Here is a 15,669-nt window from a genome sequence, read left to right on the forward strand (position 1 = left end):
GAAAAATGGCCTGCGGTAGTGTAGATGCGTGTTTTTGGCGCGTGCACAATCATTTTTCAGTGTACCTGTAAAAAATGCCTTTAAAACGTATTTGCTGAAAACGGACGTGCGCAGTGGTGTGCTGGAGCAGGCTCTCACAGGCTCGCAAGAGCCGGTTGTTAAGTTTTTAAGAATTTTGGGAGCCGGTTGTTAAAGTAGGGCCCTCCATGGCTACTTTAACAACTGGCTCCCAAAATGTGGGCTTGAGCCCCCTGCTGAATTATCTTTTACTTTGCTGGTGGGGATGCTGAGCCCTGCCAGTCAAGTAACTAGACTACTGCTGCTCCCCGCTCCTTGTTTCCAGCTCTGGGCAGCAGGCTGGGACTTCTCGAGCATGTGAGAGAAGTTCCAGCATGCTGCTCAGAGCAAGACCTTGGGAGTGGTGGCAGTCCATTTATTGGCTGCCAGCAAAGGTATGCCTAGCATGCCCGCATGAAGGGAGGGAGGAGAGAGAGGCAAGTGTTGCTCCCCCCCAACCCCACCCCCGGCCACCAACTGCAGAGCTGGTTACGTCCGGAGAAAGAGCCTGTTGTTAAAAAATTACCAGCACACTCCTGGACGTGCGGCAAAATGGAAATTGCCACGCATCCATTTTGGGTCCGAGACCTTACCGCTAAGTCAATGACTCAACCATTAACCATGCAGTAATCATCTACACACGTAGAATGACGATTACTGCCCAGTTTTTGCCATATGCCAGAAAATAAAAATGATTTTCCGGCGGGTGTAGCGGACGCACATCAAAAATGAAATTACCGTAAGGGCCATGCAGTAGCCAGGTGGTAACTCAAAATTGAAACGTATTGGCAGGAGTATGATCAGATGCAAACGGCAGCACTAGAGGCTGTTAGCGCCATACTAGCGCCAGCATTTGCTACCACCCCATGATCAGAGCCCTCGAGTGCGTGAAACAACACGCTCAAGGGCTCTGAATGCAACTAGCATGCAAATGCATGCTAAACAGGGCTAAATATATTCATCCCCAATGATCAGCGACCAGCACGCCAAAGATTGGGTCACTGGCTGCCGCAAACTCTAAGCCAGCTCCGAGCTGGTGTTAGGGTTTGCAGATCATTGGGGAGGAATGGTGAGCCCTGTCCAGCATGCATTTGCAACCTCCCAGTAAACTAGTCTCCTCAAACCACCCTAAAACTGTTTGTGTTACAATAGGGGCAGGTTTGTGCAGTCCCATGTAAACTGCAAAAGACTGGTCAGGAGGATGTATTGTGAAAGGACATGGTTGTGCGCCCTGTCACGAGGGTGAGCTAGGAGAAAGCTAGAGGACCCCAATTTCATATTATAGGATAAATGAATTAGAAAAGGGTACTGTGTCTTTAAGAAAGGAGTAACTATAGGTCCCATAAGGCATAACACTAGAGGAGGTTAGAAAACCCGTCCAAAGAATAGGAATAGTGCAGCCCTTGGGGAAGGATCAATTGAATGAATTATCTCAAAGGGAGTGAAGATATAGGACTCTGAAGCCCAGAGAGAGCTGAAAGTCATACTGGGAGAAGGCAGAATATAAGGATTGTTATAGCCCTGGGAGGGGAAATTCTTCTGGTCCTCATTGATATGAAGAAATTAAGCTAGCTGGAAGGCAGAAGGCTAATAAGGGGGAGGAGTTAATAACTTTTGAACCCTTAAGGACTTCCCTGAGGGCACTGAAAGGGAGATGGGAAGAAAGGAAGAGCCCACAGCTCTGAAACCTATGAAAACCTACCGGAGAGCACCTGCCTAAGAAACTCTGAAACAGAAAGCCTAACAGAGAAGAGGCAAAGTCTAACAGAGGTGTGGAGGACAGAGCAATGAAAAGGAACAAGATTCTATTTTTGTATGAACTTGAGGATGGAACTGAGAAGCTGAAATCTCAGGTGCATGATTTATTTTTAGTGGAGTGGAGGAGTTGCCTAGTGGTTAGTGCAGTGGACTTTGATCCTGGGGAACTGAGTTTGATTCCCACTGCAGCTCCTTGTGACTCTGGCAAGTCACCCTCCATTGCCCCTGGTACAAAATAAGTACCTGAATATATGTAAACCGCTTTGAATGTAGTTGCAAAAACCTCAGAAAGGCAGTATATCAAGTCCCATTTCCCTTTCCCAGCAACAGATCAATATGGAGGATAGTACTGAAGAGTTACTGTGTGTGTTTGGTACTATCCAGAGGAGGTGCTGCTAAGCTGAACTTTCCTAGGGATTCTTTTACCAAGATGCGGGAAAAAGGGTCCTGCGCTAGCGGAAGAGGCCGTTTTTCCTGCGAACCAGGGTCCTTTTTACCATAGCGGATAAAAAGACCCCAGGCACACCTGGCCATGCGGTAAGAGAACTCTTACCGCATGGCCATGCGACAGGGAGCCCCTACCGCCACCCACTGAGCTGGTGATAAGGGCTCCTGTACTAACCCGACGGTAACTGGGGAGCATACGGTGATGCCCAATTACCGCCACATAAGACAATTTCCGGGGGTTGGGCTTTCCACCTCTCTGTAAAAGGGCCCCCTAATGAATAAAGAGTGGAAACCGGACTTTGCTCTTAAAGAACGTTGAAAAGAAAAACCTTATGAACTTGTTGGAACTTTCAATGCTCAAGCCTGAAATGTGAGTTCAAGTTCCACCTGAGAGGCCAGGAACTTAATTTGCCTATTTGAAAAATCCAACACATTTACTTTTTACCTTGTTCCTCCTCTGAGAGAGAGGCTTGGGATATTCTAAAGCAGGGTTGTTCAACCCCGGTCCTCAAGGGCCGTAATCCAGTCGGGTTTCCAGAATGTCCCCAATGAATATGAATATCTATTTGCATGCACTGCCTCCATTGTATGCAAACAGATTTCATGCATGTTCATCATGGAAATCCTAAAAGTCCGACCTGGCGAGGGCTGAGGTTGGAAACCCTTGTTCTAAATATTAAGACCATTATTGTTGGCCATGGGAGAAGTATTGTGCAACTTTATGAAAGGAAATTTAATGTGTTTTGTGGTTTACCCTGACTATAGGTGCTTGGCGATAAGGACTATTGTTGGTGAAAAACTGTACATTCGTGGATTTTCTCTGGTTAATTTCTCTGAAGGGCTAGTGATAGGTATTTGTCACATTATGATCACATATTTTGTATTGAACCATATCAGACTAGTGCTTCCCTTCAGACAGATACATACTTCGATGGAATCGCTAAAATTAGTTATTGATGTAGATGAATTTAGACTCTGCTTATTCATGTGCCATCAGAAAGATAATTTATACTGACACAGATACATGTTACAAATTATCTTCAAACTTGAACTGCAACAGTGTTCTTATATAACATTCCCTTGCTGAAACATACTAATTGCTTATCAGTGCTACTTGAAGTCTCATACACTAATGTTACCTTAGGCCACTTATACTGTAAACATTTCTTGGAAAACCCTATATTCTGATTGGTCAATCAAACTGCCGGCTTATGACAATTTTACAATACTGAAACTCAAAACACACAGCTTCACACAAGCTGTGTATTACAATGGATACAAGACATGCTCTAACCCAGCAGTATCACTTGGTATTCTTCTTTCTTTTTTAATTTTTTTATATTTATCTCTTTTTCTTCTTATTATCCTTTTAAGTGGAGAAAAAGGCTTCAGTATCGCCACCCAGCCAGCCAGAACTCAACCGACTATAAGGCATAGGCACAGCGCACCATCATTTCGCCACAAAAAACTCCACAATAATCAATCTGTGCACAAAATACTGCTAAGCACCTCATGTATCCATAGCACACAGGATTAATATCTGTACATTACTTTCCTTTACAATTGAATAATATGTGACTACTGCCAGTTACTTAACTTAAATTCTCATCAAACTGGCTCTGTCATATCTGTCTTCACCCAACAGGGAATCCCCGTTTTGCTGTTGCTGCTTCAGGGGTTCACTATTCTTGTAAAGATTCACATATTTCTCATCTGTTGCCACTCATGGACAAAATAACACTTGAACTGCAACAGTGTTCTTATATAACATTCCCTTGCTGAAACATATTAATTGCTTATCAGTGCTACTTGAAGTCTCATACACTAATGTTACCTTAGGCCACTTATACTGTAAACATTTCTTGGAAAACCCTATATTCTGATTGGTCAATCAAACTGCCGGCTTATGACAATTTTACAATACTGCCAACCAACGTTTGGCAGTCCTCAGCTGTAGATTTGGTGATGCGCAATCCAATAATAAAACTGCATTCACAATTCCTAATGCTGTCACGGTTTAGATGAGCTGCAGAGCATGCTGAGATGGACTCTGAGTGAGACTGCTGGACAGATCATACAAGATGTGTTTAGTTAAAAAGATACAAAAATATAATATATACATAAATCATTTTTAAAAACTTATGCTTTGACAGTATATGTTTACGAGACAGAAATAGTAGAAGTGAATCGATTTTTTACTCATTCCTAAAATACAAAGACTAGGGGACACTCAAGGAAATTACATGGAAATACTTTTAAAACAAAATAGGAGGAAATATTTTTTCACTCAACGAATAGTTAAGCTCTGGAACTCTTTTGCAGGAGGAAAAGTCCATAGTCTGCTATTGAGACAGACATAGGGAAGCAACTGCTTGCCCAAGGTTTAGTAGCATGGAATGTTGCCACCATTTGGGTTTCTGCCAGTTACTTGTGACCTGGATTTGCCACTGCTGGAAGCAGGATACTAGGATAGATGGACCATTGGTCTGACCTGGTATGGCTATTCTTATGTTCTTATGTATTGCCCCCAAGGTGTCTGTAATTATTAGGGGTGGGCAATTAATGCATTAATAATGCTATTAACGAACTAATATTTTAATACATACCATGTGTTTTAACACTGACCAATATTTTTAAGCTGATCCCTTCCCTTCCCTCACACACACACACACACACACACACATTCACCTCTACAGCAGGGCTCAGGATTTTTTCTCCTTCCTCGGTGCTGAATGAAACTTCTTGTCTCCCCTTACTCTGCTGGGCTGTGCAGATACTTGAGTCGCGCAATGCAGGAAGTTGGGGAAGTCCTGCAGGACTTGAAACCGTGAGACTTTCCAAACTTCCTGCACTGTGTAGCTCAAGTATTTGCAGAGCCCAGCAGTGTAGAGGAAGACAAGGAGTATCATCCAGTACTGTAGTGGCGTAGCCACAGGTGGGCCTGGGTGGGCTGGGGCCCATCCACTTAGGACTCAGGCCCACCCAACAGCGGCACATATTTAGTGCTAGCTAGTGGGGATCCCAAGCTTCGCCAGCTGAAGACCTCCCCCTGATGGCGCTGAAAACACTGCTCTCCACTTCAGCAGTCTAAGCTTCCTAAGCTGCTGATACTGGCCTCATCACATTGGGGGGGGGGGGGGGGAGGAGAACACCTGGTGCCCACCCACTTCTTGACTAAGCCCACCCAAAATCTGCTGTCTGGCTATGCCCCTGTAGTACTGAGGAAGGAAAAAAAGATCCCGAGCCCGAGCTGCTGTATAGGTAAACTAGTAAAAAAGCCCCGTTTCTGATGCAAATGAAATGGGGGCTAGCAAGGTTTTCTTCAGAGTATGCATGTGGGAGTGTGTGTGTCCCTACCCTCTGCCCTCTCTCCCTTCCCCTGTGCTGTCTGTCCCCTGTCCCCTCCCCCTCCGAGTCGAGTCCTTCAGTGTTAAGTTCCCTGCTGTCCTGTGTTTGTGTTACAGAGAGAGTGAGGGCGTCTCACTCCCCTCCCCCCTCTGAGTTCTTCACTGTTACAGAGAGAGCGATTTCGTGCTGTGCTGTTTTCCTTCACTGTTTGTGTTACAGAGATAGTGAGGGCTTCTGCCCTCTCTCCCCTCCCCCCTCTGAGTCCTTCACTGTTACAGAGAGAGTGATTTGATTTCCTGCTTAGCTGTGTTTTCCTTCACTGTTTGTGTTACAGAGAGAGCGAGGGCTGGGCAGACACTAATGGGGAAACCGGATATCTCTCCCCCTTCACACTTCCGGCTGGAGGCTTCATTTAGAACGTTGGTGGTGCCTTTTATATATAGAGATGTGGGGGAATGAGAGAATGTAGAGGATAGGCTGGGGAAGGGGACAATAGAGAATCTCCCTTTGCATTTTAAAAGCAAAAAGTCAGCTTATTTCTTTGGGCAACAACAACAACAAATTGTGTGAAAGAAAATCCAGGGCCAGGAAATTTCATGTCAACCCAAAATGCCAAATTTTACTTTGCATCACAGATGTCCCAAGTGTCCTCAAGAAAAAAAAATGAAAGCTAGCTCACACATTGCAACTTACACTGCAGATTAAAACCAAGATAAAATAAAATAATTCAATAGATAGATGGCACAGAACAGTATGAGGTACAATAATTATAAGATCAATTTAATTGCCCCTTTAAAGTGACAAACAGTGGTTAAAAAAAATTAGACAAGCTTAGTACAGACAAATAAAAATGCTTGACATGTATTCTGAAAATCAATCAATTGTACATGTTTTCAGAGACTATTTTGATGGCCTCTCTAGAATTAAAAAGATGATTTAATCACACGATTAAATGTGATTAAAATTTGTAATTGTTGCCCACACCTAGTAATTATATACCACTTGAACTTTTTCATACACAACAGTGGACACCATTTTCTTTTAACATGAGGTTTTTAGATTGTGAATTTTTAAAGATGGCCTTTGATTAAGAGGTATGTTGAGTCAGGACTACACAATAATTAGGGATTCTTTTCTTAGGTGTTTATTGTGAGATTCTGCTGGTTATCTTATAAGCTCTATTCTTGTTTTGGACATCTGAAAATAGCATTTAGACGTCCATATTGCATGGACATCCAAATCCCATTTTTTAAAAAGGCAGGATATGGATGTCTAACACTGTGGTATGTCCTAATGGCAAGGAAGTGTGGTCTGGGCATGATCTGGGTGGGACTAGGGAGGGCCCAAAATATGGACATCTGATCATAGAAGGGGAAGGGGCGTCAAAGTCTAAAAAGATGGACATCCATATTTAGACCTGGTACTTGTCACATCCATGTTACTGAAATGTACTCTGACTGAGCAGCTGTCCACTGAAGGGATTATGGTACAACTCAAGCTAATCTTTAGTAAAAGACCCCCTAAATGTTTCAAGTACATGGACGTCCATCTTACATGTATTTTGGAACAGGCTGCATCCTGTTCTAACACATATGTGAGATGGAGGTCCATTTGTGACATTCTGACTTGGACATCCATATTCTGAGTTGGATGTTCCTTCTAAATTGCCACCAGCCTGCAGGGGACTTGGGTTTTTGCATGGGTGAACTTCTGACCTCCTACCAGTTGGTATTTCTTTGCCTCACCAGGTAGGCTAGCCATGTCTGTTCACACCATGGTTGCTGTTTCCTTCCTGAGACCATCTTGTTCTTGTCTAGACTCCTAGTTACTATTTGGTTTCCTTGCCATAGTTTGGTTTGTACTATTTGGTGTTGCCTTGCATATCAGCAGTAGTTAAACCAGTCTTCTTTGCCTTAAGATAACTATGTACTGTAAAATATTTCTTTATTCAGGATAATCTTTGCTCCCAGGTTTTGCTCTTTAGAAAAGATTACTGTAATGCTGTTTACTATGGCTCGACATTTTCAGCTGGTGCAGAATATCTTTGCAAAACGTCTTTCTGGAGTATGAGTAAGTATGATCATGTTACTCCATTAACAACTTCTCTTCACTGACTTCCAATCATTCACCTCATGTGGTGCAAGATGCTGCTGCTAGAAAATTAAGCTTACTTCTCAGGCTCTATTTTCCCTGAACTCTCTATTGACGCCACAACATTCAACTTTTCTGGTCTGGTCAAGATACCTTAATCAGTTGTTCTTCCCTTCAGTTATAGGACATGAGTACACATGGCCCACTGCTTTCTGCTACTATATTCCACTTTTTTGGAATGTCCTGACTTCTGTTCTTAGAGGTAAGACTTCTTTATCACATTTCAAGCTGAATCTTAAGACCTACCTTTTTGCACAGACCTTTCTAGAGATATGATTCTCCATTGCCAAGTCCCTAGAACTCCTAGATGCACTGCAGTGCATTACTGCTATCCTGTCTATTTTTTTTTTTTTTTTAGTTTTTTGCATTTCTGAACCACTATCAGGGCTAGTATTAGATGGGTGCAAACTGGACCCCCCCCCCCCCATGCCATAGGGGGTGTCAAACCTGCTTGAAGCTACAGGAAATACAGTCTATTAAACAGATTTTGGGGGCCCTTCCACATTTCTGCCCTGAGCACCAGTATGTTTAACACTGACCCCAACTAATTTGTTGACCTTTGCCTGTTAATACACGGAACCCTGGTCTCCTCCACAAATTCTGGTACCCGAACCAGAGACACAAGCAAAAGCTCTGTTCTAATGAGCTGGGTGCAAGCTGTGGCCGGGCTTGATCCTGGTAGGCCATGGGGTATTAAGCCACTTTTCTTTTATTTCCCTCTTAGTCTCAAAATGACATCCTCCTTCAACCTCCGGCTGAGCTCCACCACCCCTATTCACCAAACTGGCCATTGTCTTGACCTCGTCCTCTCCTCTACCTGCTCACCCTCCAATTTCTGTGCCCCAGCTCTTCGCCTCTCTGATCATCACCTGATCACCTTCACACTTCATCACCCTCCCCCTCAGCCCCGCCTAACACTAACCACTATTTTCAGGAATCTCCAGGCTGTCGACCCTCCCACCTTATCCTCTAGTATCTCTAATCTCCTCCCTTCCATCATGTCCTCCGAGTCTGTCGACAAGGCTGTTTCTGTTTACAATGCCACTCTCTCCTCTGCTCTGGACACCCTTGCACCATCCATCTCCCGTCACACAAGACGTACTAATCCCCAGCCCTGGCTGACCCCTTGCATCCGTTACCTTCGCTCCTGCGCTCGATCTGCTGAACGCCTCTGGAGGAAATCTCACACCCATACCGACTTTATTCATTACAAATTCATGCTGTCCTCCTTCCAGTCCTCCCTATTCCTTTCCAAACAGGACTACTACACCCAACTGACTAACTCTCTTGACTCTAATCCTCCTCGTCTCTTCGCCACCCTTAACTCCCTCCCTCAAAGTGCCCTCCGCTCCCACCCCACCCTCACTCTCTCCTCAATCACTGGCTGACTACTTCCACAACAAGGTGCAGAAGATCAACCTTGAATTCACTACCAAGCCACCTCCTCCTCTTCACCCTTTAACCCACTCCCTCAACCAACCAACCCATGCCTCCTTCTCCTCCTGATATCACCGAAGAGGAAACCGCCCACCTTCTTTCCTCCTCAAAATGCACCACCTGTTCCTCTGATCCCATCCCCACCAACTTACTAAAGACCATCTCTCCTACCGTCACCCCCCCCATCTGTCATATCCTCAACCTCTCTCTCTCCACTGCAACTGTCCCCGACACCTTCAAGCATGCTGTAGTCACACCACTCCTCAAAAAACCATCACTAGACCCTACCTGTCCTTCTAACTACCGCCCCATCTCCCTCCTACACTTCCTCTCCAAGATACTTGAACGCGCCATTCACAGCCGCTGCCTTGACTTTCTCTCCTCTCATGCCATCCTCGATCCGCTTCAATCCGGTTTTCGCCCTTTACACTCGACAGAAACGGCACTCACTAAAGTCTGTAATGACCTGTTCCTTGCTAAATCCAAAGGTCACTACTCCATCCTCATCCTCCTCGACCTATCCGCCGCTTTTGACACCGTTAACCATAATTTACTTCTTGCCACACTGTCCTCTTTTGGGTTCCAGGGCTCTGTTCTCTCCTGGTTCTCCTCTTATCTCTCCCATCGTACCTTCAGAGTACACTCTCATGGATCTTCCTCCACCCCCATCACGCTCTCTGTTGGAGTTCCTCAGGGATCGGTCCTCGGACCCCTTCTCTTTTCAATCTACACCTCTTCTCTGGGCTCGCTGATCTCATCTCATGGTTTCCAATATCATCTTTATGCTGATGACACCCAGCTTTATCTCTCCATACCAGATATCACTGCGGAAACCCAGGCCAAAGTATCGGCCTGCTTATCCGACACTGCCACCTGGATGTCCAACCGCCACCTGAAACTGAATATGGCCAAGACCGAGCTTATTGTCTTTCCACCGAAACCCACTTCTCTTCTCCCTCCACTCTCTATTTCAGTCGATAACACCCTCATCCTCCCCGTCTCTTCTGCCCGCAACCTCGGAGTCATCTTTGACTCCTCCCTCTCCTTCTCTGCGCATATCCAGCAGACAGCCAAGTCCTGTTGCTTCTTTCTCTATAACATCAGCAAAATTCGCCCTTTCCTCTCTGAGCACACCACCCAAACTCTCATCCACTCTCTCATTACCTCTCGCCTTGACTATTGCAACCTACTCCTCACTGGCCTCCCACTTAACCATCTATCCACCCTTCAATCCGTTCAGAACTCTGCTGCGCGTCTTACCTTCCGCCTTGACCGATATGCTCATATCACCCCTCTCCTCAAGTCACTTCACTGGCTTCCGATCAGGTACCACATACAATTCAAGCTTCTCCTACTAACCTATAAATGCACTCAATCTGCAGCCCCTCATTACCTCTCTACCCTCATCTCCCTTTACGCCCCTACCCCAAACCTCCGCTCACAGGACAAATCCCTCCTCTCAGTACCCTTCTCCACTACTGCCAACTCCAGGCTCCGCCCTTTCTGCCTCGCCTCACCCTATGCTTGGAATAAACTTCCTGAGCCCATACGCCAAGCCCCCTCCCTGCCCATCTTCAAATCCTTACTCAAAGCCCACCTCTTCAATGTTGCTTTCGGCACCTAACCATTATATCCTATTCAGGAAATCTAGACTGCCCCAATTTGACTGACTGCACACTTTGTCCTTTAGATTGTAAGCTCCTTTGAGCAGGGATTGTCCTTCTCTGTTAAATTGTACAGTGCTGCGTAACCCTAGTAGCATTTTAGAAATGTTAAGTAGTAGTAGTAGTTAACTCCACCTCCACTTCACAAAATACTCAGTACTTCAATGGTTGTATTAAATGCAAACAACTTTTACTGGAATGCTGCAACAGGCGGATATCCAATCATCATCTTATTCACTTAACAGCAGTCTATGTTATTGGTAGAGGTCTTAATAACTGCACTGATTTACTTCGGTAATCCTATATTATTTACATATTTACAATACTGCCCAGTCCTCCTACATCCTTTCTGGCAGAACAATCCAAGGCTGTGGCTCTCTGCTGCTTCTGCAGGCAAACGTCCTGCTGGGCTTCTCCTACAACAGCTGGACCTCCTCCCTGTTTGTCTTCTTCTCCCTCAGATGTGCACTTCTTTGAGCTACCCCCTCTGACTCTGACCAGGCTTCTCCCTGCTCTGCTCCCACCCTATCTACCCTCCCGGAGATCTCTGGATGCTATGCCACTTAGGCCGCCCTTACAGAATAGCGCTTTGGGGGAAATACTGACATTTATGCACATAGATTTGCCCATGTGTGTAACATGCACATAAATGTATGTGCCCTGCTACAGAACTGCTTCCATAATGCAGACTTTGGGGTCCAAGATATTTGACCATGTTATAAGTGAATCTTCAGATGCAATAGGTAATAACAAAACAAAAATAAAAACCAGGATCCAACCCTTAACTGTGTTATAAGCACTCCTGCATTATTTCAAGTCATTTTGTATAGGATCTACTGTATCTACTTTTCTGCCACTTAGGAATCATGAGTGCAGAAAAGAGAAAGGGAAATGGGACTTGATATACCGCCTTTCTGAGGTTTTTGCAACTACATTCAAAGCGGTTTACATATATTCAGGTACTTATTTTGTACCAGGAGCAATGGAGGGTTAAGTGACTTGGCCAGAGTCACAAGGAGCTGCAGTGGGAATTGAACCCAGTTCCCCAGGATCAAAGTCCACTGCACTAACCACTAGGCTACTCCTCCACTAGCAACATTCCATGTAGTAGCCTGCCCTTGCAGATCAGCAATGTGGCCGCGCAGGCTTCTGTTTCTGTGAGTCTGACGTCCTGCACAGATGTGCAATGGAGGGTTAAGTGACTTGGCCAGAGTCACAAGGAGCTGCAGTGGGAATTGAACTCAGTTCCCCAGGATCAAAGTCCACTGCACTAACCACTAGGCTACTCCTCCACTAGCAACATTCCATGCAGACGCCTGCCATTGCAGATCAGCAATGCGGCCACACAGGCTTCTGTTTCTGTCCTGCGTCAGACTCACAGAAACAGAAGCCTGCGTGGCCGCATTGCTGATCTGCAAGGGCAGGCTTCTGCATGGAATGTTGCTAGTGGAATAGCAACATTCCATGTAGAATCTTCAAATAGTAGCAACATTCCAGAATCTCAAATAGTAGCAACAGCAACATTCCATGTAGAATTTAGAAAGGGAAATGGGACTTGATATACCGCCTTTCTGAGGTTTTTGCAACTACATTCAAAGCGGTTTACATATATTCAGGTACTTATTTTGTACCAGGGGCAATGGAGGGCTAAGTGACTTGCCCAGAGTCAAGGCACAAAAACTGAGTTGAAGGTACAAGACAAGCAAGGGTACTAGAGGAAGTGGTGTTTTATCAGTTAAAACCTAAAAACAGAAGCCCGAACTACAATCTGAAAATATTCAGTTGTTTACAGTGCCCCTGACCCCGAGATTCGCTTTTACTTCTTGCAGGCTATTTAGATTAAGCTTTTCTGAAATAAGGAGACAAAGAATGACAGCAAGGTATATTCTCATCCAAACAGATTCAAGATACTCACAAGACATGACTTGCGCAGTTTTTCTTTCTCACTCCTTGCTGCCAGGTTGCCTTCATCAAAGGATGTGTAGTTCACCCTGAACTTCCCCGACAGGTTACGGTAAAGTCTTTTGGCAGCATTGGGGGATGAGGGGCCTGGTGGTTTCTTCGTCTGCGCCAGCTGGAGGTCCTTCATCTGTTGTGTCATTTTTGGGGAGGAAGACCTGGCCAAGTTAAAAGGAATGGAATACGTTAAAGATCAATCACCGCCTTTGGTGATACTGAAATTCAAATACAGATGTCACAGCATGTGCCCTCAAAGGTCTGCGCTCCATGGATGCTTGCTGTTCTGCTCCTAAATACAAATAAAAAACCTCCTGTGACAAGATTCCAAAATTGCTTCTTACTTACATCAAGAGGATTGTCTTTATTCACATTGGCATTATTATTTATTACATTGTACCCCGCGCTTTCCCGCTCATCGCAGGCTCAATGCGGCTTACATAGTAACAAGAGAATACAATCTATAGTATCAAAGTCAACAAAGGAGGTATGTGATAGGACAAATAAACAAGGAGTAAATGGGATAAAAGCTGCCGTGTTGTCCCATTCCAGGAAAGAAATTAAGGTGAGTCCTGGATTTCTGAAAACCCCATCCTGATGCATTATGGGACCTATAGGACTGATTTCAAATGGTAGAATCAGGGCCTATAAATCCCACACTGCTTTGGATATAGGCACACAACTTTGGAACTCACTACCCAAAGACACGAAAAAACTGAAAACACATCTTTTCAAGAAGTCTTTCTCCCCTGGATCTGCCTAATCCCACACCACCATACATCACGAAAAGTTCAGAAATGGAAAACAATAATATTAACCTCTCTCACAATATGCTTATCAACCTAAGCATTTATTATACTTCTGTATTATGTACTAGACTTCTACAAATCTAAATTTTGTAACCGCCTTTTTAGCAATATGTAAGCCACATTGAACCTGCCATACGGTGGGAAAATGTGGGATACAAATACAATAAATAAATAAATAAATATAAAATCATTCCATGTCAAGTGGTCTGGTGGTCCCTGCGCGAAGGCTGCAGTATGGGGTCAAACAGATTACTATATCTCAGCAAGTATTGCATCGGCGAACGTAAAACTTTACCAATGTTCATTGGGGACATGTATGAATGTTCACAGAAATTTTCATCAAAATCCGTGATGGTCGCGCAGGGACCACCAGACCACTTGACATGGAATGACCCTATAAGTTCAAAGCCAGGACTGACCAAAAAGTCGCCCTCATGGAGCTGTGTCACCTGATAGCTCTGCCATAATAAAAATTATATGACAGAGCTGCCAGAGATACCCAGTTCCAGGAGGGGCATTTTACGCCATTCCCGGATTCTGATATGCCTATGGGACCTGCAGCACTGATTTCTATGGTTAGAACCAGAAACTACAAATGCTACACTGCTCTAGGATATAAATTCAAAAACAGGACTAGCTGAAAAATCTCCCTCCTGGGATTGAGTAACTTGGCGGCTCTGCATGGATGACATGCTTGGAAGTGTGTGCAAATTGGGAAGGGGAGGGGGGAGTAGGGAGAAAGGTTTATCATATTTGTCTTGGATTTTTGGAGCATCCTATGTTGATTTCTCATTTCCCCATCTACCAATTCAAGTGTACAGACCATTCACAAAGGACATATTAAACTGACTACTGTACATGGCTGCCTGGCAATGTGATTGTTGTACCGAGGGAATTTGATAATGCAGTATCGGGAGAACAACCTAATAAAAACAAAAATGGAACAGACTACATTGACCAACTGCTGTCAAGCAGGAGACCTGGGTTCCCGGCTCAGTTTCATTCTCCTCCGGCTGACCCAGGCTCGGAATGCTGCTCTATATTAAGAGCAGACTCACTTACAATCTTTGGGAGAAAGGGCAATGAAGTTGTGATTTTATCGTGTTCAGAATGTCTGGGTTTTATCATAACATAGCAGTTTAATAGGGACAACCACATATAAGAAATTCAGTAGAGGAATGGAAAAGAAATACCTTTGAGAACGGAGAGGTACATTTAAATGTAAGCATTTTATGTTTGTAAGCTTTTCATCAGTTTACAATGTGACATGCATTCTTGCAAGAATAGTTCACAGGTTGGGATGCAAAGCTGTGCGACTGACCAATGACTGTTCAGATTTATAATACGATAACGTGTATACTGCTTGGATGAAGAACTAACCTAAAAATTTGCCTCACGGCCTCCAACCCTAACAAGTTGAGGACACTACATTTAAGATTACTTATCTGTCTTGCTCTCAACCTTTTATACATGCCTCTGTTACTTGGGAAGCTTCTCCATAGATAATTACATTCTACTGGAACACAGTGGAAAAGCTTTTCATTACAAGCTGCTCTATGTAGGCTTCTCAAAGTCTACTAAAACACATTTTGATTTCTCAACTATAATATCACTTGGAACAATTACACTGTGTCACTCCCAGCCACTTTATGGGCAAGAGAAAGATTTTGCTTTTGCTAAATTGCACCTAAGAGAATCATTTGACTTTATGAAAAGAGAGAGACGAATGACCACAAAAGAGGGGCAAACCTCTGAAAGCAGGGAAACATTTTATGGAAAGGGATTAGAGCACACTGTGGTTAGGGTTTCATTACAGAAGCCAAGAAACTCCCAGAATGTTGAATATCAATCATGAGTTTGCCATCGATTCTCTGACAGCTTGAAAAAGTCATTCCATATTCCTCTACTGTGGGTGTAGTTTGCAAACAATGTCTTATTGCTCCCTTCAAAACATCATTTTGCAAAGAAATTATGATTTGTTTTTAAAGTTATTTTGCTTTTGATCCTGTTTGAATGAAAGGTGATAATCAACATTACCAGTA

General features: G+C 44.2%; 1 protein-coding gene across 1 annotated transcript in view; it reads right to left on the reverse strand.

Moving 5' to 3' along the window:
• The window catches only part of LOC115476518 (ankyrin repeat and fibronectin type-III domain-containing protein 1-like), a 1,054,756-nt gene that overhangs the window by 124,296 nt on the left and 914,791 nt on the right, over positions 1-15,669 (reverse strand). Inside the window, exon 7 of the mRNA XM_030212932.1 lies at positions 12,778-12,979. Coding sequence (XP_030068792.1) covers positions 12,778-12,979 — 202 coding nt within the window. The remainder of the gene's footprint in view (positions 1-12,777; positions 12,980-15,669) is intronic.

This window comes from Microcaecilia unicolor, chromosome 8, assembly GCF_901765095.1.
Source record: "Microcaecilia unicolor chromosome 8, aMicUni1.1, whole genome shotgun sequence".
Taxonomy (NCBI): Eukaryota; Metazoa; Chordata; class Amphibia; order Gymnophiona; family Siphonopidae; genus Microcaecilia; species Microcaecilia unicolor.